General features: G+C 36.0%; 2 protein-coding genes across 5 annotated transcripts in view; both read right to left on the reverse strand.

Moving 5' to 3' along the window:
• Positions 1-5020: 5020 nt before the first annotated feature.
• On the reverse strand, positions 5021-18630 carry LOC135202787 (rho guanine nucleotide exchange factor 16-like). Its single transcript, XM_064232246.1, has 12 exons — positions 18570-18630; positions 17887-18354; positions 16752-17458; positions 16034-16169; positions 15590-15784; positions 14067-14238; positions 13411-13615; positions 12345-12493; positions 11556-11715; positions 10789-10899; positions 10254-10347; positions 5021-5277 (listed from the first exon to the last, which is right to left on the reverse strand). Exons 1-12 carry the CDS (start codon positions 18628-18630, stop codon positions 5021-5023), a joined length of 2715 nt encoding a protein of 904 aa, XP_064088316.1.
• LOC135203014 (microtubule-associated protein futsch-like) overlaps positions 18215-22122 on the reverse strand; it is a 296133-nt gene continuing 292225 nt past the window's right edge. For 3 of the 4 annotated variants that reach the window (XM_064232583.1, XM_064232582.1, XM_064232581.1), the window contains 4 exons: positions 21730-21936; positions 19578-19738; positions 18615-18914; positions 18215-18354 (listed from right to left, as the gene is read on the reverse strand). In XM_064232583.1, coding sequence (XP_064088653.1) covers positions 18723-18914; positions 19578-19738; positions 21730-21936 — 560 coding nt within the window. In that variant the 3' untranslated portion in view covers positions 18215-18354; positions 18615-18722. The remainder of the gene's footprint in view (positions 18355-18614; positions 18915-19577; positions 19739-21729; positions 21937-22122) is intronic. The other variant, XM_064232584.1, reaches the window with a different exon arrangement.

The following is a 22122-nucleotide window of genomic DNA, read 5'->3' on the forward strand; positions in this document are numbered from 1 at the left end:
AGGTTTCCAGGCAAGCAAAGGATGGTTTCACCGGTTCCAGCAGCACTTCCACCCAAACTTTGTTTCCCTACATTGAGAAGCTACATTGGTAGACAAAGAGGCGCCCGTGAAATATCCCGAGACCTTCAATTGGATATAACAGTAGAAAGAATACTGTCCAGAACAGGTGTTCAGTATGTACGATAATGGCCCCTTCTGGAAAAAGATGCCTTCCCATACATACTTAATGAAGGATGAAGCTAAAGCCTCCAGATTCAAGGAACATAAGGACAGGGTTACTCTCCTAATGTATGGGAATGTGGCCAGCTTTATGCTGAAACCAGGCCTCATTTACAAGACTGCGAACCCCAGGGCACTCAAGACTAAGAACAAGGCATTGCTGCCTGTGTTCTGGATGTACAATCGCAAGGCCTGGACCACCAAAGTCCTTATGAAGTACTGGTTCCATCAGAGCTTCATTCCTCAAGGTAGGCAATACCAGGGCGACTTGGACATGAAGTTCAAGGTGTTGCTAATAATGAAAAATGCTGGTGGTCACCCTCTCAATCTTTATTACAATTGAGTCCAGCTCGAGTTCCTCTGTCCCAGCACCACTTCTCTCATCCAGCCTATGGACCAGGGCATGATCCATGCCTTCAAGGCACTCTACATCGGGCACTCCATCCAGCACCTTGTTGATGCAATGGACCATGATGGTGAATTTATGCCGAAAGACTACAGTATTGGCGTAAAAATCATGATTGCCACGTGTCTGTCAGACAGACTGGATTACTTTCACAGTACTAAGTCATACAGTACATATGCATGTTTTTTTTACCATTAAATGTTTAAGATTTACTTTGAAATATTAATATTATTATTTCAAAGATTAATACACTAATACAGGGGTTCCCAAACTGCGGGTCTTGAGCTTTTTCTGGGGGAGGTTATGGAAGATTAAAGGTTTTGAGGAAATTTTTTAGGATATTTAGGGATTTTGTTAGTTTAGATCTAGATTTTGTTGTACGACTATTTTCTTTCCTAACACTATATGTTTTGCAGATATCAAAGAAACACACACAACGAGAGGTTTCTGTCCTTGTTAATAAACATTAATAAACATTTTTGTTTGTTGTTATTGTTGTGATTAATTTCTAATTAAATGTTTAAAATGTATCTATGCCATTGGAAATTAGTACATTTTTAGGTTTATAAAGGTTGGGGTCATGATAGGTTTGGTATTACTGAAAGGGGTTACGTACTGGAAAAGTCTGGGAACCATTGCACTAATAGATAATAGTTTAATGTATATTTGATGTATGGTATTTTTAGGGATACTTTGGTGTTTGAACTTTCAAGATAGGCAGTTAAGTATATAAGCATTTATAGAGAGCGGGTTCTAAGTACGTATTCGTGGATTCTAGTTATTTGTGGGGGAGCCTGGTATTTTTTCAATAGTTATACTAAATGAGTTACTCTCTCATGGTCTCCCTAGGGCTCCATGAGTCAGACCAACCAATTACAGGCAGTCCCCGTTTTACGCTGGGGGTTCCATTCTTAAGACGCGTCACAAGCTGAAAATTGTTGTAAAGCGGAACATCATAAAACAATATAAAAAATCCTAAGAAAACCTTACTTTTAATGCTTTGGGTGTATTGAAAAGTATGTAAACTGCGTTTTTCATGAAAAAACCTTCTATAGATTATTTTGCCTTTTTAGTCATATTTCTTCCATAGGATTGGCGTCGTAACTACATTTCCCAGACATATTGTTATGTTGGATAGACGAAGTATATATGGTTTGCACTTGGTACCTAGCAATGTTAGGCAAATAATCTTCATTGTAGACTAAATTTAAAATTTCATGTGAAGGTCATCACTCGGGAAGGAGTATGTGTTGACGACTTCCCCTCCTGTCCAGGAGAGAACAACAGCAATGGAATTTATTCTTTTGCCTGTTGTGTTAGAAATAAAGAATCAAATACTGTCTGACTACTTCAGGCTATTAGGCAGGCGGTTCCGTTGAAAGCTAGTAGATTCGTTCAAAGCTTTCAAATTCTGAGACAATGAAGAAAAAAGGTACATTATCTTCCACCGGTTCCAGTTTTGTAGGAATGCATTTCTTGCTATTGCCTGAATGTCCAGGTTCAGACACATACACTGGAAGTTGATGGTCCTCACATGTGGCAAACTGGTCCTGTGAAAGCAATTTAGCAATTGCCAACTTGAAAGGAGCTTAGCATGAGCCTAACCCCTTTATAGAAGACATTGCAATCATCTTGTCTAAGACCAAAATAATGCGAGTCCCTTTTGGAGGTTTCAATTCTCTGAGATTAAAAGACAGCCAGTAGCCCTAGGAAGTTCATATGACACTCCCGCTGAGCAGGTGACCATCTCCCCCCTAACGGACACTCATCCCACTGGCCTTCCCAGCCCCTCAAGGAGGCACACGTATGTATTAACATTTGAATGAACTGTGGTTGTCAGGTCGGCCTGTTTGCCAGAGACCCCTTCCAGGTCCACGGACAGAATATCTTCCTAATATCAGGTGAAGGCAATCACAAACCCTTTTCCTGGCATGTGAGAGCCAGACTGTTAATTCCTGCAGTCACAATCTCAAGATTAGATCTGTCATGAACCCAAACTGCAGCAGTCATCTAAGTCCTTCCTTATTCTGGTTTGAGTGCTTTCAGAAAAGACAGCTGGCTGCAAAGAGTAACCCAACAATGTCCCAGCCTCGGAAAAGTCTGCTGGATGTAAGGTGAGACTTGTTCTTATTAAAAAACCTTTGAGGTCGAACAGCAGCTACCAAAAATAGGTTTTTCCTACGTCAAAACCTATTTTTCGGGATTTTATAAACTTTTCAGCTTACAGCAATACAAAACTTTAAGCTTAATCCAGTTAATTTTCATGGGTGCAAGGAATGTGCAATGTTCCTCAAAGCTAAAACTTTGATTCTAGAGGCTGAAGGTTAGGGCGAAATAAAAAAAATTAGTTTTCTAGCAAATTACAGAAATTGCTTGACCCTTCCTAAGGTATGTACTCTGATGGTTATTGGATATTTACAGCTCAGTAATATTTTAGGGCCTAACATGTTGATAAAGAAATATAAAATATGTTTTATAGCAAATTAAGATTGCTTGACCCTTCCTATGTGCATTCCAATAGTTAAAATATTTTACCTGGGAACATTGTCATACACTCAAGAGTGGGGTTCATACTACAAAAAGCTACAGAGGGATAGTGGCCAGTACAGGGAAATACTGAGTGCTCATACACTTATATGGATATCCAATAAATGCTAATTGTGTCAATCTTGACCATACATGAACAATAAAAAGAAAAAATCTTGTTGAGGTCTTTCTCCATTAAGTAAATAGAGTAACAAGACTAACAATGAGTGGAAACTGGAAAAACCTTGGTGGTAAGATGACAAAAGGAGAAACCTAATCTAAAAGACAGAGATAAACTTGGAACTACAGTGATGCAGCAAAGAGCTTTTAGCACTGCCTCAGGACTTTAAAGGAGGGTACTGCCAAAAGTAAGTCTTTCATTGGCACTCAGTGGATGGTACTAAGAGTTCTTGGTACCATCTGTTAAGCCTAAAGCTGCGTTGCTCTTCATCTTATACTTCATATCCATTTCCTCAGGTTTTTCATACCTACCTGTCTGGCCTCTACTGTGGTCCAATTTCTACCTCTCTCTCTCATTTAATAAAACTATATTTCTGGACACTAAGTCTAGAAATTGGACTCACAGTGATTATAAGTCTAGAAATTGGACTCACAGTGATTACAAAATAATAACATAATAATTGCAATAAAACTTCCATCGTAGAGCCACATAAGGCATCTACTGTAAACAGTTACTACCCATGGTTCTACAGTCTTTCAACGTAGTAGTCTTCACCTTATCTATAGAAATGGTGCTGCACTGCTTTAAATTAAGGACCATCGTTCGAATTTCTGCACCATACAGGGAAAAACACCCTATTGCTTGTTATGCAAGTATTCCAGAGTTAAATAACAACAACAGATAATTCATTATATTTTATCAAAGATAATCCATATGTACAATACACTCATAAATCTGATATGTTACCAGAAAACTATGTACAGATTCAAATACTGAATAAACAATATATTCACTATTTACAGAGAAAAGAGTTTCATTTATAAAACAAATATGCTTAAAACAATATAAAACTGTACAATATTTGAACAAGCATAGCTTATTACATTTGGTTTAATATCTTCAAACAATATTAACATTTATATACTCAAATGTGTTCCAGATATTCTATACAGTCAATGAGTAATATCAACAAAAAGACACACTGGGAGATAAACCAACCCAAATCATGTATGCGTACATTACATGACATAAACAACAGCTAACTTTATCACGGATTTCTTCCATCACAAGCTCCAAATTTCGAATTCAAGAAGATATATATACATTAGTTTATGTCCTATTAAATTCAAATTTTCTACCAATAGCAACTGAATGTTGATTCTCCTTATCAAAAGCTAGTATTGTACCGAATAACAGCTGTACAAAGTTTGACATAGGATTTCTAAATTAAGAAACTTATGCATATAATAATAATATAATACTGTTCAGCACATATATTTCATAATATTTCAATCAATACATTACCTGAACAACAGATTAGTATGAAAGTTGTGGAAAAAAAAATTATTAAATGATGTGACAGACAGTTGCATTGGAGTTTATTGCACTTCACCTTAAACCTTATGATAGATATTAAGAATGGCTCTATCAGGATACTAACCAATGCATCTAGAACATCTAGGATTAATATGGAAGGAAAAACCTTCACTGATCAAAAAAAATCTTTGTTACTGTCAAAATAAGATTTTCTTTCGGTCACTAAAGAGTTGATCTGATACTAATTCAATAATCAAAACTTTGATTTTATGATGTGGAATAAAAGCAAAGAAGATGTAAAAAATGGGATTGTTGATATTTTACACAATCAATGACTGACTGCCAAACAAAACAAAATACACTACCAAGAATTAATTAAGTGCTTGAGCCTGAGATGAAATGACCTCCTTCATCGTAAGTGTTCTCCTCCTGTCTTTCCTCTTTTCCTCTTTCTCAAAGCGTTCCTTTTCCCTTTTTAGCTCGTCCAGTAACGAACTGGATATTGCTAGAAGGCGGTAACGCTGGCGAAGGTTGCGTGCTCGTACGTGGCTGGAGGAGATCTCGACCGTAAAGCTTCCAGGGAACCATCCTCGCTCCTGGTCGCGGATCCTCTCCCCTTGGTACCAACCTGTTGTTGAAGTTGATTTGCCTAAGATGTCTTTACTGGACCACATTTGCATCGATTAAAAAAATGAAGTTCCTATAGTTAAATACTTGATCTTTGATCTAGAAAAAACTGTTACTATGTTCAGTACTCTATAACATGAATTTGCATTATTCATTACAGTTACATACTAAAACTACTATGAACAGTATAAATGAATATATTCACCTTATATTTTATAATGATTCCACAGTAAACTTTAACTATCAAAATTAAGAGAAATTAAAGTAATAAATTACACAGCATCAGAACTGTAGCTATATGCAAATTAGTATTTATTTCATCATCTCTGAAGGTAAATCTTGTCAAAACTATTAACCATATCAGCAAATGCTGCAACTATGTTACAGTACCTACCTCCAAAATAATAATAACGAGCAGTTAGTGCTACTCTACATTCATATATTAGACTAAATTAAATATAGTAAGCCATGCAACTAGCTTCAAATGTTCTTTATCTAAATTCTAATGAGCTCTACATCCATGCTAACATGCACTTAGTTTAGGGAAAGATAAATGGGAAAATGGCTAATAGGGATGCTATTATTCTAGAAATCACAGCAAGAGATAAGGACAGGTCTACAAGTATTTTTTTTACATGCAAGATCTCATCTGATACAAATATTTTGAAGAAAAAAAATTATGAAAATTTTTGAAAGCAAGATTTTCAGGATTATAATGCCAACCTTCACTAGTTACCAAAACAGCACCATAAATTATTCTTTCAAATGTCTATTTGAAATTTATTCATTCTCCCAGCAAAATGTAAGCAAAATTATTAGCACTACATTTTATCACTTATTTTGAGCTGAAAAATGAAAATAATTTTTTACTTTTACATCTTTATTGAATTACTTTACTTCAATTAAGCATACTCAAAAACAACAAAAGTTGGATTTCTATTTACAGATGTATAATTTAAGAATCGCATGCAGTGTATACTGTGTCAGGTTATGCCATCAGTCCCATCACGTAGGGCATGTACTTAGTCCTTGTATATAATCATGCAGTCATGAACTTTACTGCCAGTCCGGTTATGATCTAAAGCTATCGTTTTCAACATAACACATGGTATACTGTACACGTATAAAAAGACTAACCTCAAATACTCAGTTACCTTATCCATTAGGGATTTCACTGTCCCATGTCCAGAAGTCATCCTAGTTACAGTTACGTGTATCCAGTCTACTTTCGGGTATGCTAAACATACATTCTAAAACCCACGTATAGTTAAATAAAACTCCAGTAATGGACTGTCCAGTGAAGAAAGTCAATCGTAGCAGGATGCTGTACGTGGCTGTTATCCTTACTTGTTATTAGATAGTGTGGTTAACACAAAAATATCGATATAAATAGCCTAAAAACCATATATGATAAAGGTATCCTAGAAAAGTAAATAGGATGATAATTCAGAGTAAATAGTGTCTCCACAATCATCTTAATACAACAACCATTCTTGACAGCTCTCATGGGGCTTGAGCTCATCCCTGCAATAAATCAATCAAACTTGTTTGCCACAAAATCTATCCTGTCCTCAACAAAGGATTCCATTTAGAAGTAGCATCCAGACTAATACTTACCACTGGATCATCTAGGACATCTGAGGAGGGAGCTCTTCACATTGCTGTGCTCTGAATTTCCTCCGCTATGGTCATCAAAATTACGTCTAAGTACCAGACGATTCATCCGAACATATTGAAAGATTCATTTGGTTAGTATGGATGGCATAATAAGGCAGAAAATGACAGACTGAAAATTGTGAGTGGATAGATTTAATGCTAAATGGAAATGTGAAGAAAATGAGGAAAGAAGAGAATAAAAATGTTCAATTCTATGATATGAAGGTTGAGAAGTCGATTACAATTTGATTATTCAGTAATGGTCCCTCTAGTATACAAAAATGAGAGATGAAAAGCCTTCTTCATTTAAAAACTGAGTATTTCTATACAACACAAGTCTCAATAAATAACATGCAATACTGTACCATGTTATCCTGTGTTTACCTTCCAAATACATTTTTGTCAGCTTTTCCCTAAAATGGGTTAGACATGAAATAGATAGAATCCACTCTTCACTAACTTGTGCTCTTTCTGCTTGAACTTTCATCAGGACTGAAGTCTAAATTTATTATCTTTCTCAGTGATTCCTGGGCCTTTGCTGTCCCCTAGTAACAGGACATTTTTATTTACCAATTGTCTAGATGTTGTATGGGTATTTCAGCCATGCTGCAGCTGCTCTCTTGACTCCCACTTCACAGTCAAGTGTGTCCCAAGGTAACACAAATACTATACCTTTCCTAAAACCTCCCCATCTATCACAACGGAGGTTCTCAAGGGTTCTCAACTCCCTTCTCTTCCCATTGGTCTTTGTTATGCTCCCCAGGCACAGACCTTACACCCTGTACATATATTGTTCTAACCTGAGGCTATTAATTACAGTATACATATATGGCATAGTATATAAAACAGGGAATCTGTCTGCAGATCTGTTTTATTAATTTAATCTTCTTATTACAGCCATCAAGTTCAAAATATAAAATTACTTCAAACTCATTTTAAAGCAATTTTTGACTGCTTTGCCAGCGCACCATGGTATAACCATCATAAAAGACAACGAATGGTCTGACATGCAGTCTACAAACAGTATTAGTAATTGGCAAGTCTCACAAATATCAAATTATTCTTTGGTACACTTTACTTCAGTGTTCATTTCAGTAATACTAACAGGATACAAATTTAAAGAACAAGGGCAAATTTTCAAAACGTTAATTGATACTTCTGAAGCATAGGTAAGCACTTATGAAATACAGGAACTAATTTTCAATAAAATTCATAATAGATATCCATGTTAATAAGATGTGCTGAAAATCAAGATCTGTTAATGCAATTCAAATTTATTTTTACGAAAGGCTTTTTTTTCAATTACACTCATATACTTTACTTTAACCCTTCATCAATCGGTAACTAATTATCTCCTCTGGACCTTCTTCAAGTTTGGGAATAACCATCATTATTTCTCTCTCGCTTTGCCAGTCTTTGATTAAAAGAATAAAAAACCATTGCAAACACAAGTAATAATTATAAAGTAAAGCAGTTTTACAAAACCACAGCAATGAACTTCTCAACCTTCACAAAAGTACTCTCCAAAAGATACTGACAAGCAGCATTAAAATACAGTACATTACTGTATTGAAGGAGTAATACAACTTTAAGTACTTTTTTAACGAACATAGACCAGTCAGTGGGAAGCAATATAAGGAAAATGGAAAGATATGACTCAAATTTATACTATTATGATTAACTGAATGGACACTAAAAGAATTGTGGTAAACATGGATGATTCAATGTAGAACAAGAGCATTAACACCAACAACCTTGAATGTCATGAACACCACCAACAATATCATGAGGTATTATCCCACAATGAGTGACTTGCATTTCATGAATCCTTATCATTACTTCAGTTGTCCTAAGCTTTCTAAAAATTATGCTATTCCATCCAACAAGAGAGGGAGATCAGTCTTGCAGTGCAAAGAGCTTTTTTTTTTTTTTTATCAAAATGTATACTATATGAACAATTCATTCAACTGAAATAATAATTCTGTTTATATATCCACAGCCATGTATGAAAAAACATCCACTTTATCTGTAGGTGGCTGAAGGTAGTAAGAAATCAGTTGTAATTTATGAAATTGCCACACTAAGGGAAGATGGCAAGATCTAAAACTTACCAAGTGAACTCTGTTAGTAACCAGGTACTGTGAGACAATAATTTCTGCAAAAATCTGTGATGATAAAGGATGACAAGAATCAAAATAAATGAAACTGCTACAGGGAAATTGTGTGTGAACAAAAACTTTCGGTGAGGACAGTCAGTGAAGACTCGGTGATCAGTCGACTTGCTAAACTAACCCCTTTACCAGTGCTAAAGAAAAACAGAATATGTAATGTATATTCATTCTGTATCACTGACTCGTCCTGAAATCTCCAGTGATGTCTGGTGGTCACCGTTAACTGCTACGCTTCCACTGTTCCAGGGTGGCTGCTAGTTAAAGCTGGGTTCATGTAAAAACCTTGAACTAGACGGAAATTATCTGTATCAGTCGTCCATCAAAATCAGAATGGTTCAAGTTCAGCTCATGCACATCTGGCCTTTGGAGAATGCAGCAAAGACCATGCAGGCAAGCTAAGTGTTTCTTCAAGCTTATTAAAAAAAGCATATTTCATACTGGGACATGCACTGTAATACTGCAATGTACTTTACTGTATTCTACTAAAGATAGTTGTAGGGATCAATATATCTGCCATAAATCAAAATCTAGCATCATAACTACATGCATGTAAAAAATCTCAACTTCAATTTGGTACACATTCTCCAGGTATAAACGCAGCTAGTAATTTTGTCTTCATATTACTGTAATGTACAATTTTACAATTAGTACTGAGTTCTCTACCCACAAGAATTCATTTTTTTTTTTTTTTTATCTGTAATACATATGTCAAAAATATCTTCTGATACTGACTTTTCTGACTTATCTGGATAACAAGAACATGACTTCTTTCATATTCACTGATACGACAATATGAAAGTGTCATTTCCAAGAAAAATTAACTTTTTAAATAATGCCAGCAGTGTGAAACAAGTTACAAAAGTCAAATCCTGGTTTGAAGTCTTGCCCTCATTAGTACGTAAATGTTGATCAATAGGACGTAAAGGTGTCTTTCTTAGTAAACATCTTGAGTCATAAGTTGCGGTCAATCTGACTTCAACCCATGCATTTACGTGTTAACGCGATTTCTTCTAGAGCTCTTGATGATGATCAAGCTAAGGTCTTATCAATAACACATTGTCATTACAATTTAAAGGACCAGCTATGCAGCAAAATGCTTTGAATGAGTAATCTAAGCCATGCAATGTATCATTCGCAGATTTAACCTTACCATCGGACATTTTCTTCAGCACATTAACGACGTCAGATACTTCCAACGAGAGTTCATCCGATTCCTTTGCCACATATGGGTGAATTGCTTGGACCTATGGAAAGATATTTTCATTTTTTGATAAGCATCTGCTCAGAATATTATCACAAGTATAATGAGTTAAAATGTGAAGGTCAGTGGTATAAAACAAATTCATAACCACTTTTTTTTTTCTTTTTTTTACAGGGAGGACAGCACTGAGGCACCTAAATAGCATGAAGAAAGAAAAGAGAAAAGTATAAAGGATAAAACTAAGTAAGTAGCATGTACAGTAGAGGAGATAAGAGTGGAACATACAACAAGGTTTTCCAACTGACACATAAAAAGATTTTTATACCCCAATTTGAAGGCTGGTCCATCTAAAGTGGATAGACTTCTCATTATTTCATAAATAGTGGAAAGATACCTCCATAATACTCTACATTAAAGGACTACTAATCATCATTAAACTGTTGTTATACATTCATATATGAGTAACCTATCTATTGGCAAGTACCTGTGGACAGTCCCACTCTTCGTAGATTCTCTCATCAGGATTCTCCGACGTTCGCGGGGTCACAGCTTCGACCCATCTCGTTCTGTCAGATTCCATGGGACAGGAAACCACCTGTCAACATAACAAAATGATATTATATATACAGAACAAAATATAAAGGATTCTGACTCATCGAGTCTCCTAGGTAAAGATAACGTAATTTCACCCTCAATGCAGAAATATTAAGGCAGATATACCATGCATATGATCTGCAATGAAAATGTACAGATTCATGGACTATAGTATACTGAAAGTACAACTAAAAGATAAAAATTAAGAAAAACTATTTGGCATACAGATAAAACCATTCTTGGACAGTATACCTAAAAGCTAAATATGATTAGGGAATGTGATTTAGGAAAGAATTTAAAAACCGTTCTTAAAAGTTGAATTCAAATGACAGCCATAGTTGTCATGGGCAAAAAATCTTCAGGAATAATATTCAAATGAGTTTTATGATTAATAAAATATAGAATACTAAATGCAATATACTATTCTTCCTACACATGTATTAACATAAATCTACTTCATGAATGACCAACATTCAGTGGTGAAATTCCTTGCTTGTTTCCAGTTAGTAGTAGTACAGCGTAGCAGCAGCAGTAATGATGGCCAATCTAATGTAATTTCAGAATTTATAAAAGCCACAATTTATTTTACTAAGCATGGAAGAAATTCTAAGATGATTATGTGAAAGAATTTTGGGGGAATAAACACAAAATACATACCATTTCTACCGTTTTATTCTCATGATTCTGGAGCATGGTCATGATGAGGAGGTTCTTGTGGCCGTCCAGAATGCGGCCAGGGAATTTGTCTGTAGCGTCAAGCTCCAGCACTTGCACCATGTTTCTTGAGCAGTAATCAAGCACCATATATTGATCCTCACTAAAATATAAATATACTGTACATTAGTAAAAAAAATATTAATAAAAAATGGCACAGCCTACAGTGTTTCGTTTTCGTATCTTAAAGCTGCAGATTATTCAAAAGGATCATTACAATGACATTTCAACTGTCAGATGTGAAGCATTCTATGACCTCTTTTTAACACACTGGCTATACTGAACTACAACACTTACTTCATTTTCTCAATCCCTGTTTTCTCCCATCATTCATGAATTAATGTTTTGGGTTACTATACAGGCCTGAATAAATGACCTGGTTAAATCATTTCATTCCAACAACAAACAACCTTCATACCATGACTAATGATATTTAGAATTCAAGCTGGTATGATACATAATCCATACCCTAACAAAAATTTAATTTCCCTAGTGAACAATTAAAGGCACAGGGAGAGCATGTACTGTATATCTCAGCTGATACAAAAATCAGTAGTATACAATATATTGAAAGGAAAAGCATCACACTATATTTTATGAATTATGGTCTATTATTTCAATTACCTCTTTTTCTTAGTGACAACTAGAAGATCAGTGAACAGGAAGAAATAAAGCGTATGTTTAGAAATCCTTTTTCCAAAGGTAAGTTTATCATTCTCCTTCCATGTCAACCTAGTCAGTTCCCCTTTCTTGACAAGCCAACGGGATGCAGATATAAGAGGGATTGCCTTTACTTCTCGGAAGTCAAGCTGCCTTGAGAGGATGAGCATTTCTTCCATGCGTTCCATTTTACGAGCACCTTCGTTGCACTCTGCAACAATCTGTAGAGGAAATGCAATATAAGTATAAATAAAAGAACGAGTTTAAGGAAAAATATAGTACGATTTAAATTTGTGCAACCTTAAACAAAACCAAATGACCTTTGGTCATACTGACCTGATGTCAATAGGTACAAGATACTACGTATAAAATACAATATTGGGCCTTTAATACATACAAGCAAAACTGTCAGGGATATTAAGTAATTTACACATCAACACAACAGAAAGTGCGCACTACTATTCGGCACCCTAAAAACATGAAGGTGCCTAACGAGTCTCTCAACAGAAAACCTAGATGTGTTTTAAATACAATACCAATTAACATAATGAGTTGAAAACCACAATGACTAATAATTTATGTTTAACTGAAAAGATATTCACATAGATTGGAACATTTTTCCTTTTATTAACATGATTTTTACTGTAAAAATAATTATGTATTGCATTCTAGCACCAAAGTATATTAAATAAAATATCAAACTAGCCTACAATATCCAACTATAACTCGACTTTCTTCTAGTATTGTAAACAGTACGATGCAATAATGTCTCTTAAACAAAAGTACGTACTACGCAATGGATGTTTCACATCCTTCTGAGAAAATTTTCAACATTTTTGACGAAAGCAGTTTTGACTTGTCGCACTTTCTGTAGATTTCTGCATAAATTTGATGTGATCTATTATTCAGAAGCTACCCAAATACTCAGCTTATTCTCATGTTTTATAGGATTAGATTAATCATCACATTATCAAAATAATGCTTTTATGTAATTTTTCCCTTTATAGGATTACATGTGTAATGAGTCCATTGCACTCTGTTCACATGTCAAGTGCACGTCCTGCTTAAATTGCTATCTAGTTCTTCCACGATCACTTGCACCTTCTTACTGGTCACCAAGGACAATGATACCACTTACCTTTGTGAGAGTGGCAAGGGCTGCTTTGCATTCCTCCCACTCAGGAGTGTCGTGTTTTAGTCGGTGAAATATGGCATCAACTAACAAGGGCAACCTCGTGATCCTCTGCATTGGGAGCATTAGGAACGAGTGCATAGCAAGAGATTGGCAGACGGGTGATGACTCAAGACGATTCAACACCTCTAAGAACTTGGGGTTGTTTTCCCTGGAAAATTAATGCCAAATACAAATAAGGAAACAGGGATTCTTAAACTCTTTATGCAAAGTGCTGGAATACACTACCTTGAATGTAGGTTATACATTACAATAAATAATTAAATAATGTGCATAATTAGTAAATGTCATAATATATGGTACACAGTGACTGATAGCCTTGCATTATCAAGAAATCATGTAGCTATATTACATTATGGATAATCTGTTACTCTGATACCATCTGAAAATTTCTTGTAAATTACTCATAAGGAATATTCTTTCACTAACTTGAATTCACTATACAGTGTAGTACAGTTCAGAACTTCACATTACAAATACCTGTAACTAAGCATTATCCACAATCACATCACACACTAAACATAAATTACTTCATAAATTTTAAATAGGTTACAAGCTTTCTGATAATTTATTTTTCAATAAAATACACAGATTCCACTTACTTGAGTTCCTTTAAGATTCTATCTTGATAGATTTGATTAGAGCAATATTTGACGTACACCTGGAAGTGATTATTTGCATGCTTGAGGATGATATCACTTATCTTTGAAATCCTCACAGACTCTTGCCACCGTTTTTCTAAATCTGCTAGGAATAGCTCAGAGCACCTCTTGACTGTTAGGGAAAAAAAAGAAAAGTATGTATAATTAACATAAAAACAGGACCTCATCAAGAGCACTATACTGGTAACTGCAACAATAAAACTACATTTTCTACCTAGTAGTAAATTTTTGTTAAAAAAGAACTGAAATAGGAGGAGAATAAATATATATAGTTTTTCTAAAATAAAAATCAAATGTTATAAAAGAGTGCTTGAAATAGGTAAACATTATATGCTTGAGAACAATAAACATTGTCAAAAGTGATTAAATTACGCTTTATCTCCATAGACTATGGAGAAGAGATATGTTAGTTTTTCTGTTCAGGTAACATGAACAATTTTGTATCACCAGTTTTGCTACTCAGAAGTCCCAAAATTACACTACTATACAGTACTATGAAATGTTTTAATCAAATCATACATTGTATATGATCACCAAGTTGTCAGCTTCATTTTCTAGCTACACTACCTGACTTGCAAAAGCCCTGCTAATTTTATTAGATCAACCATCAATATATCAATGAGGACACTTAACTTCAAGCTTTTAAAACTGTTGAACGTACGACAACTTCAAAGAAGTTTGGTGACAGGGGCATGTCATTCAACAATAAAAAATTGTGCATACTAGTATATACAGTGTATAGAATTTTGTAGTATAATATTTACAGCTATATAGTAATATATAACTGTATAAATAACAGAAACTGTGCTTACAAACTTTCCAGAATAAAAAATTATCAAAAAACATACTTAAGTAGCCTGAAAATTTGTGTTTTCAAGTTACAGTATTCTGTTCAAAGGAAATGACACACAAGAGTGAACTTCCTAAATCTACCGAAATTGTACAAATGTAACTTTGCTGTTTATAAGAATTACACATACAGTAATGAATACAAATAAGGAAATATAACTCCTTCCTCTATCTATTTTCTAATTTAATATCATTTTTGAAATCTGAGTCATATGAAGCAAAAACAATGTGGTGTACACTAATTTTAATACCCAAAGGCTCCCCTGGTGCATGAATTTTCAAAAAATAGTCTTATTTATAATAAGAACATACTTGTACATGGATTCCTTTAACTACACTGGTTACTGCCTTTTTTGTTGCTCAATGGTGTGTAGCTATGCATAGTAGTTTACTTGAAAAATTTGTGTACTCTACCATATTCATACAAATTCCAGATAAACTTCAGAATCTAACTTTTTTCATACCTATAAGAATGCCTGTAGTACTAATAATAGTATAATGAAAAATCAATTTTAGTAACATATATTTGTACTTTTATGGCAACCAAATGTTGTTCTTCCTAGTACTTACATGAGATGTATTAAAAAGGGATAAACTCCATAAATTAATTTTACCTGGAAGGATATCTGAGAACAGAATGTGTCTTTCCCTCCTACTTAGGACAGCATCATCTCCCTCATCTACAGTAAACTCTGGACACTGTACAAAATGTGTGACCAGAACGTTGAGACTTTTCAGATAAGATGCTTCTGACGTGATCATCTCAAACATAGCTTCCTGGGTCTTCTTTTCTTGTGTACTAATTTGACCTGGAAAATCATGAAATGGATTAATAATGTCATACTTTCTCTAACTTATCTTTTACTTTATTAAAAAGGTATAACTTCAACTGGGATATGATGATCAAGGTGTGACTTCAATTGGAATGCTATGCCTGTCCATTTCCCCATCAAGAAAAGAGATGTGTTTGATGATGAGGTCTGACAACCCTTATACAGTATGAGCCTGTAAACTTTGTTATCTATATATAAGCAAGAAACAAATAAGAGCAGACTTACTTAGCAATCCACTTTCAATGACTTCTGGAAGTTCACACCACAAGGTTCTTCTACCATCAGCTGGGGTAACCAGTTCCATGGCAGTGGGTCGGGTTTGTAGTTTCCCCCCAATGGAGTGCTGCCCGTCATTTATGACCTGCAAGAAGTAACCTGTTAGTACATGATGGAAAACTTTTTGTCTTGATAAACATTTTGCAGAGTGTAGGCACTCCTGCTGTTCTAGAGCCAAGATTATGGAGAAGGATTGAACATATGGTTAAAGTCCATACCTAGTAAAGTGAATAAAGTAAAGCATCACTGACATTTGCAATAAACTTTTAAAACTTTAGGTATGAAGCCTCAGTTATGCAAATTTACAATTAAAATGAAGTTCTTCGACATGGACATCAGTAGAGAGGATTGTCTGAATGATGAATGATACATAAAAATGTATGAGAAGATTTTCCAAATTATCTATCCCTTGGTTAGTTGATTTTTTAATAGACAGCACAGTAGATTTCTTTTTGCTTATTTGGTTTTGAAATGCAAATAACAACAATGAATTACCCAGATTCAGTTTTAAATGCATTAGTAGAAAAATTACTTGCTACAGTGTACATGGCATTCTGATGATAACCTTATCAATTAAACTACTGCATTAACATGGATTTCTTATCTTTCTTTTAGAATAGGATTCTGATCAGATCAAAGTTTGAAACCAATAAGTTTTTCCAATTACCTCATAGTCATCCTCTGACGAACAGTCTCCTTGACTTTGTGCAGCCCGTTCAAGGAGCTTGGCGGTATAAAACTGGTACAGGGGTTCATCAGCAAAGTGCGAACTTACATACAGTGGTTCCTCTTGATTCAACGCATCACAGCTAAAGTCTAAGTAACTATTGTTATCCCCATCAGGAAGACTAGAGGGCATCTGCACGAGCATGGGTTGAGATAAAGATAATCGGGAAGGTGGTGGAAGTCTAAAACGGGGCTGATGGGTTACGGGAGTCCTCCTTGCGGGCAGAGGTGGTGGGGCTGATGCAATATCGCATGGGCGGACGTACCCTTCACTTGAGCCATGAGAGGAAGCACTGACAACTGAAGTGCGTGTCTGGGGAATATTATGCATCACAGAACTGGTCACCTCAGGACTCAATGCCTTTTCATCACCACTGGAGTCTTCTGCTATACTACTACTGTTATTCATGTTAATTGTGGCATATTTGACACTGTTGATACGCAGAGTTGTGTAGCCACCATCATCAGGGTGCACCAGGACAGGGACAGGAGATGTGTCACTGCTGGAGCCCTCAGAAGTCCTCAAGACACGTCTTCCAGGCGGGGCAGTGGGTCCCGAGGAGAGGAGTTGATTGAGCCGCAAGGCTACACTGGTCTTACTGTGCTCATCCACTTCACTCTCTCCAGTAGTTGGTTCATTGTCCTTCTCTGGAATGTGTAAAAAAAATTAACATACCAGTTCAATTAAAAAAATAAAGTATATTATAAATTCTAGTATAAAAGTTAATTTTCCATCTTTACATTATTCTTGCTTTTTATTTGGTTAAATGTTCCATTAATATTACACAACGGACAAAAAAGCTTAAAAATTATTTATGAATGAAAGATCCATAATAATTACTGCTCATAATGTTCTGTCCTGAAATTATCAAAAGGAAAGTTTCGGAGTTGATCAGTTTGAAGATGATGAAACATCTGAAAACCATAATGACAAACCAAAGGCCTGCAAGGTATACACCTTCAAAGTCATTCAATAAATTCAATCGAAAATCTCCAAAACAACCTTCTCAGATGGGTGTGAATTTTAGAAGTTTAATCAAGTTGAACACCTATGCCTGCAGGCCATTCAGTCTTACCTTTTGGTGGAGGGGCAGGGGGAGCTGTCCTAGGCCTGACTGGTGCATAGCTGCAACTTGCAGTGCTCTTTCTGTGGTGAATGATGGATGCTGGACGATGCTGCCTCAATGGCACGGTCGTCTCAGAAGAGGAACCAACGGTCGTCATGGAGGCTATAGAGGGAGTGTTGGACTTCCTGTACTCTTGTGTACTTGCACTTGAGAGTACACTCTCAGAATCTGAGCGAACAGTCTGCTGAGATGCATCTGACATCTCGCCAGCGTCTTGTCTCTCTGTTTCAATAGTAAGAGTGAGATAGAAAGTTGCAGATTCCTTCTTTGAAGGTGGTCCTCCTCCTCCTCCTCGACTAACAACTGTGGTCACAGATCCAGCCAGTGACTTCCTTCTGAAGTGACTCCTAAAGGACCACTTTCTCTTGTTGTCTGCACTAGTAGGAGTCAGATTAGGGGTCAAATCACAGGCCAAATCTGATGACAAAAATGAAGCGACATATAAGATATAAGCAGAGTAACTGAGAACATGAAAAGTAGATGATAGTGTACTGTATAATCAGCAAGCACCCTATGGAATAGGAACTAGAGCTAGAAGTGTCTTCCATAGAACAAATTCTCTGAATTGTACCTCTTACTTCTGCCTGTACTTTAAAATATGTATTACTGACCAAATACAAATGTGCCCTTACATTGAACAAATGTGTTCTTTTTTGCACTTTCATCCTCATACTTACTTTCTGTACTTTTCATATCAGAGACACTGAACGTGCTCTTCTTCTTGATGCGACTGAGTCCAGTCTTCACTTCGTCCTTGGTCTGGGACCAGTTCCTTCTGAGGCGCCTCATGCCCAGGTTGGCAGCCTCGGCAAATTTGGTAATGCTGCGTTGTTGTTGTTGCTGATTCTGCTGTTGCTGTTCCTGCTGCTGCTGCTGCAAGGACTCTGCAGCTTCAACTGCAGTTTCTCTGAGGTGGACACTTCTGAACTCAGGGACTCCGCTTGGTCTCTGGATGTCTGTGAGCCATCATCATGGAACTGCAAGGGAAGAGATTTATAAACAAACAAACAAACAAATCCAACTGCATCAAGATTGTGAGTCAATGTCTGAATAATAAATGAGCACGAAAAAACAAACACTAATGAATTATGGCCCTCAGTACTGTTTGGAAACTAGATAAACTGGAAAATGAAACAAACTAGACTTATACACAAAAATTGATCATGATTATGAGTCACTGTCTGGAAAGTACATGAAATGGAGGAAAAATATAAAATATAAAAAAACACATTCTGAAAGTAAGCTGTCGTCTGGGTACCTAATAAAAAAGCGTGCACAAATAAATAAAAAATAAATCACAGATAATCCTGGATTGTGAAGCTACTGCTGGAGAAATAGGAAAAAAATCTAATAAAAAATAAACATTAGGATTCAATACCTTTGAGCTATTTCGTAGCTTTGCAATTCCTCAGTACTTTGGAGCCATTTCAAAGCCCCAAACCTTGGAGCCAATTTACATTTATTAAAATAAGAACTTTAGGATTCAAAATTGTTTAGCTATTTCTCTAGCTTTGCAATTCCTCAGTACTTTGGCACTATTTCAAAGCCCCAAAACCTATTGTTACTCTGAAGCTAATTTGGTCTCAAAATCCCCTTTTTGTGCTTTAGATTCCTTCGAGAACTTTAGAAGCCTCACTCACCTGCGGTCTGAGCCTGGTGTAGGCATCGTTCGAATCATCTGATTCGAACGAATCATCTGAATCCTGTTCGTCGCACTGGTGGCCGTCTTCAGCTGGACTGATGACCTCGTATATGGCTTCGTAATGGCCAGTGGCGTTGTCTTCGTCGTCCGAATCACCTCCTGCAATAATAATAAAATAATATAATAATAATAATAATAATAATAATAATAATAATAATACTTCAACAGATCAGAAACAGTTTTGGTATGATTTAAGAAAACTATAACATTGACTGAGAAACTTGATCCTTGACTCATGTTGAGAGAGAGAGAGAGAGGAGAGAGAGAAGATGACGAGAGAGAGAGAGAGAGAGAGAGAGAGAGAGAGAGAGAGAGAGAGAGAGAGAGAGAGAGAGAGAGAGTAAATGACTGATTTATTCTCGGTCACCTGTGAAAATAAACAGATCATTTCATGTTATACCTTCAAAATTTCCATCACCAACCTTAGATGCTTAACGAACATGAACACATATATATATATATATACAATATCACCAAAAATTCTGTCATGAATTCAAAATAAAAATAACGAATAAACAGAGATATTTAAATGCACTGGCGTACCCACAATGCACATGCAATGAGAAGGTGATGTCGCATGCAAACATCATGGTAATTACCAATAAGCCTGTAGCATGCAAGCACAACATTTTAACAGTAAAGGAATATTTGCATAGCAAAATGAACTTACCGTTCTTGAACACTTAAAAAGTATAAAAAATACAGCAATATACCTGAACCTGTACTTGGAATTTAAATACCTCTCCTGGAGACTGAAAATGTTACTTAAAAGATATGCAAAATGAAAATAATTTAAAACTATAATTACCTTCAATGAAAACGTTTACAAATTACACATTTCCACCTGTCTAAACTATCAATATATATATAAATATATATATATATATATATATATATTATATATATATATATATATATATATATATATATATATATATCTTAGAGCTATGGACAAAACTTTAAACGCCACTTAAAACATTGATACCTTTCCAAGACACTTAAAATATTACTTCAAAGATACATAAACACACCTACAACTTTAAATAGAAGATAATTATCTTTTTTTTTACCATTTAAAATGAGAATGTCAAGATATTTCAAACACGAAAATTACTTTCATTCAGCACCATCTGCTGGTACAGAATGTTCTGGGGTGTATGCACGTATATGTCAATACTTCCTGTCTCCTTAACATTTGAACATAATACGGGCAAGAGATATGACAAACCTTGGTGTTCCCACATGTAAAGGAATGCGGGGGGGGGGGGGGGGGGGATGAGAGGCGTACGGGGTGAGAGGAAGCATGAGAGGCGTACGGGGGTGAGAGGAAGAATGGGGTGAAATAAATGTGAAGGAAAAAGGGGTACCTGTCGATACAAAGATGGAGAAACAGAGAGAATGGAAAGGAAGGGGAGGGAGGGAGAGAGGGAGCCAAAACGAGAGAAAGGTAGAGGGGAAAAAATTTTTATATTGAAAGAGGTACAGAGGAAGGATTAGATTAGAAGGGATACATGAATGAAGGGAGAGAAGAAGAGAAAGGTGGAGAGATAGAGTAAGGAACGGAGAGGAAAGTGATAAAAGATGATGGGAGACAGGTGGAGAGAGGGGAAGAAAGAGGTATAGAGGAAGAAACATAGGGAGAGGTAGATAGAAAGAAGGGACATAGTAAGGGAGAAAGAGAAGTAGAGAGAGAGAGAGAATGTGGGAAGGAGGAAGCCGAGTACAGACAGTACTACTACCTGCTTCCGCAATGCATGACTGGGTAAACCAGGATCTGAATTAGAGTTTCGGTGTATAACAGTTTCATTTAATTATAATAATGAAGTGTTTTATTTGTTATACATTTTTACTGGCTTCCTTGTATTGTATTACCACAATACATACTTAAAAATAAGGACTACATAACCTACGAAGCTGTAATTAAGATAACTTCACAAAATTTTAATGAATGTCCTGAAAAACAATAAAATAAACATATAAACACAGCAAGACAAACAAACAACGCACAAGGGTTAGATTAATAAAAACACACTGTATAAAGTATGGGAGACTAAAGCAAAGGAATGAAACGAAAACAAATGCAAACGAACCTTCCACATAAAGGCTGATCTCCTGAGCCTCGTTGTCATCGCCCTCGTAGAAAATACTCCTAATTTTGGCACTCTCGTAGTAAAGGCTACTGTTCGTACTGGCCCCCGAGAGGAGCGACGCGTTGTAGTAGCCTGGCGAATAGGCTGTATCGTATGTGTTGGGTTCCGACTGGCCTAGCACGATCGTCGACGACGACGTCACGTACACTGTTTCAGAACAACCAATCAAAAATGCCCGTCAGAATTACGTTGGCTGCAACCTTATCTGATTCATCATTCACCCACGGCTGACAGGTTCAAGTCTGGTGGTCTGGGACTGATCGAAATATCGTATTTTTACTGGTGTACCTTTCTCTACAGATGACTACTCTGTCTGTGTTGAAGTCACCACTC

This window comes from Macrobrachium nipponense, chromosome 33 (assembly GCF_015104395.2).
Source record: "Macrobrachium nipponense isolate FS-2020 chromosome 33, ASM1510439v2, whole genome shotgun sequence".
Lineage (NCBI taxonomy): Eukaryota > Metazoa > Arthropoda > Malacostraca > Decapoda > Palaemonidae > Macrobrachium > Macrobrachium nipponense.

Excerpts from the sequence above, each read along its gene's own strand:
- LOC135202787 (XM_064232246.1), bottom strand. The coding sequence starts at position 18,630 with ATGAAAAGTACAGAAAGTAAGTATGAGGATGAAAGTGCAAAAAAGAAC. Across the intron at positions 16,170-16,751 it reads CGTCAGAGGATGACTATGAG|GTCATAAATGACGGGCAGCA; the intron begins GTAATTGGAAAA and ends TACTTCTTGCAG. Across the intron at positions 10,348-10,788 it reads AAGAGTGGGACTGTCCACAG|GTCCAAGCAATTCACCCATA; the intron begins GTACTTGCCAAT and ends ATCTTTCCATAG.